Genomic DNA, 3,572 nt, shown 5'->3' on the forward strand with positions numbered 1-3,572 from the left:
CAGGAATGCATTTCCTGCGACAAGAAACGTCCCCAGTGCCCTTCCCTGTCCGGTTATGCCCAACACAAAAGTTTTTCTCTGGGGACTCCTCCTTTAATCTAACACTTTTCATCTCTGGTCGAGGCCTTTCTTTGCTGCTCAGGCTGGCTCCTGACCTCTCACCCTGAGAGCAGAAAGGGAGAAGGAATACTTTTGTTTAATCTGCCGTCTCTTAAAATTCTTTAGATTCATCTCTCGCCTTGGCCCCTTGCCCACGCGTGTGGCCACTGGGAAAGGGCAGCCCCTTCTCCGGCCGCTGCGGGTGGGCAGCTTGGGAGAGCTGCTGGATACAGGTATGGGCGTTCGTAAGCGGAGCTCGGTCCCGTGTCACGCCTCCTTCTGAAGCCTGAGTGAAGTTATTCCCCCTGCTCTGCTGCACGGCTTCCATAGAAGTCCCATTTTCAGATGGGAGAGAATTCCCTTGGTACGGGTGCTGCCAGGAATAGCCTGGATGACCGCGTTTATTTATCCGTGTGGTCAGCACTGATCGAAAGCAGCCTGACTTTTTCTCTAGAAATGCTCTTGGGGGAGAAGGAGAGTTTATTTAGGTTCAGTGCAGATGGGACTCGGGGTAGGGGGGGAAGGGGAAAAGAAGGCCTCAACTTTGCATTCTAGAAATTCCCATGACATTTGCTTCTCAAGCAGCAAAACAAAGTATGTGCTCTGTTAATGGGCTGCCCCTGTTGCAGCTATGGGAAGGAAGCTGTTAGAAGTGTTGTGTTTTCTGGGCAGAGGCAAGTTGCTTTGTGCACTCAGTTCTCCCCCAGCTCTGCAGCGCCAGCCCCAGACCTGCCACCCATTCTCAGGATTTGCTCACCAGCACGAAACAGAGAAGAGATGATGGGATCAAGGCTCGTCATTAACCCTCTTTGCAAACCAGAGGGAGGCTCAATGGAGCTTTGCCCTTCTCAGGGAGGGAGAAGGCAGCTGAGTGCAGTGCTGGTACAGTCTTCTCTTGCCCCTAAAATCACAACGGAGCATGTAGGTGGCACCATTGCTAGTGCTGAGGCCGGAACCCTCCGGATCTGCTCCCACCAGTCACTAGGAGGAGCTGAAGATCGTGCGTCGCAGCAGCCCTGGAGCTCCTTTCCTTTCCGAGGAGCCTGCCCAAGCCCTGGAGGACAGACTGCGGGGAGCCACACTGCCCTGGCCGGCTGGGACCGGGTGGGAAGGGAAGCACAAAATGCCTCTTTCATCTCAGGCTCCCGATGGGAGAAAAGCCAGCCCTCTGGCGGGTTTCCCGAGGAGGGATTTGCAGATTCTTGCTGGCAGCGCATGCGGGAAGGCCCCGCAGGCTGGCGGGAAGGCCCCGCAGGCTGGCGGGGAGGATGGGACGTGTTTTGGGGAGGGCAGCTTTGCAGTGATGAGGGCACTGAAGCTTTGGAATCAGAAACACGACCAGCTTTCTCCACTGCCACAGCTCTCTGAGCTCTGGTCACTCCCTCTTTTGACTGTGTCCCCAGGAGCTCTTCTGTCACTGATCAACCAGCACATCCCTGGGGAGCGTTGTCATTTCCACCACTGTTCTCTTGGATAATTCCCAGAGAACTTTGTTCTGAGCTAAAAAGGCAGTGCTTGGAGCAGCACAGCTGCCTGGTGGCTCTGGTCAGACGGACTTTTTCACTTCTTGCTTAATCATCAGGGATCGGCAGTGGGCAGCCGCTGGTGTGTGACCAGCTAACCACTGAACACACAAGCAGAAAAGGAAAGAAGGGTTGGAGGGGGTTGTCCTTTGCCTCGACAGGACAGAGCAGGAAATCTCCCAGTGCTGTGATAATGGAGACTCTCCTCTAGCTCCAGTCCTGTCTGGAGAAGAGCACAAATCCAGTCTGATCCCACCCTGGCCATAAAATGTCCAAAGGTTGTCATGTCTGAGGAGAAGTGTCACGGTAAAACGCTGGGATTGTTTGCTTACAATGGGACAAAAGGAAGGAGAAGAGGAATTTGTACTGGAGGAAGGAGGAAAAGCTTTGCCTTGTTTTTACATTAGCTGTGGTTTTGTCTTTAAAATTTGTAGCGTTATTTAAACTTGAAAAGCTGCTCAGCCTTAAGCAATGCAATATCAGTGCAGAAACGAGGTGACATGGAGAGGAACAATGTGGAGCTCAGCTGGCCTTTGTTTTGTGAACAGATATCTTACCCTTGTAGACACTTCTTCTGTAGAGCTTCATTTGGAGTCTGGGTGCAGCCGGGCTCCCCGCAGCCTCTGCTCACCTGCATCTCCCTGTTTCTCTTGCCTCCAGGTGTCAGCGGTGCCAACCGTGCTGGCTATGAAGAATGGAGATGTCGTGGATAAGTTTGTGGGGATAAAGGACGAGGATCAGCTGGAGGCATTCCTCAAGAAACTCATCGGAGCCTGAAGTGAAAGGGTGGCTGTACCTCTGCCTCTGGGACACGTCCACCTTGTGCATTCCTTGCCTGGGAGAGCTGAGGGGCACGTGAACTGCCTGTCCTATGCAACCTGGGGTATTCTGCTGGTTTGGGGTTTTTAGGAGATGGACAGTGTTGTAACCCTTCCCTCTCCCTCCTTCCTTCTCTTGGAGCAGCAGTAGTTGTAAAGAGTGCTGAGGAGCAGGGCTGCTTTTTCTCAAAATGGGGAATGCAGCTGGAATTAGGAGCCTGTGTTTATCAGCAAATTGCTGACGTGCAGAGCTGCTGCTGCTGCGTTAAGAGGAGCATTGTTTTTCTCTTTGCCTAGCATCTGATAGCCCAGAGCAGAGGGCAGCTGCTCCCTGCAAAAGATGTCGGTACATACCTGCCCTGGGTGGGTTTGTTTAAAATTGAGCATGCCTCTTCCTTGTCTGTGAAACGTGTCGCTGGGACAGGTACAACTCCTCCACAAATCCATGGGCTCCCATCGTAATTTTATATGAAAGAATTATTTTATGGATCTCCTTTTGTAGGTCTGTAATAAAGAGAACTTTATCGGTCGCTGCTGTCTAGCTGGAGAATAAAGCTTAATTCTCAGAAATTACTGGGAAGTCCCTTGTCTGTCCATAGAGGTGAGAGGGCCAGCACAGCCGCTGGTTTCTAACAATGAAGAGTGCAAGGTACAACTTGATCCCTACTGAAAGGTAATGTGCTGAAAAACAAACAAGTGGATTACTTTCACAGGACTTTCAGTGCTGCTTCTAGGACCCACTTTGGGTGCTGCTGGACCCAAGATGCTGGAGTAAGGACACTCCTATGCACAGAGGAGCCTGAGCTGTGCTCCCTCCCCCATGTTCTTGTCATTCCTTTCCTGCCTGAGGAGCCTGAGAGACTCCCTCTCCCTTGTGTGAATGATTAAATTGCTCGCACAGGTGAGCCCTGCCAAAAGGCAGCCAGTTCACTTTTAATAGCCCTGACCTTTAGACTAAGGGAGGCAGTGGTGTGCTTGCGTTGTGAGCAGCCTTCAGCATTTCCCAGCTCTTCCTCCTCCTCTCCATATGCACCTGTTTCCAACAAGCCTGGCTTCTGAGTGCTGTCAGCCTCCTTGTGTGTTTCTCGGCACGGGGGCTGATGCCTACTGTAATGCTTAATTCCAGTTTGCT

General features: G+C 52.0%; 1 protein-coding gene across 1 annotated transcript in view; it reads left to right on the forward strand.

Annotated features, from left to right (window-relative positions):
* Window positions 1-2,969, forward strand: part of TXN2 (thioredoxin 2) — a gene marked incomplete at its 5' end in the record, with an annotated part of 7,308 nt that extends 4,339 nt beyond the window's left edge. The window contains one exon of the mRNA XM_009876683.1: window positions 2,283-2,969. Coding sequence (XP_009874985.1) covers window positions 2,283-2,399 — 117 coding nt within the window. The remainder of the gene's footprint in view (window positions 1-2,282) is intronic.
* Between the last annotated feature and the right edge of the window lie 603 nt (window positions 2,970-3,572).

The sequence above is a fragment of the Apaloderma vittatum genome, unplaced genomic scaffold (genome assembly GCF_000703405.1).
Source record: "Apaloderma vittatum isolate BGI_N311 unplaced genomic scaffold, ASM70340v1 scaffold37570, whole genome shotgun sequence".
NCBI lineage: Eukaryota > Metazoa > Chordata > Aves > Trogoniformes > Trogonidae > Apaloderma > Apaloderma vittatum.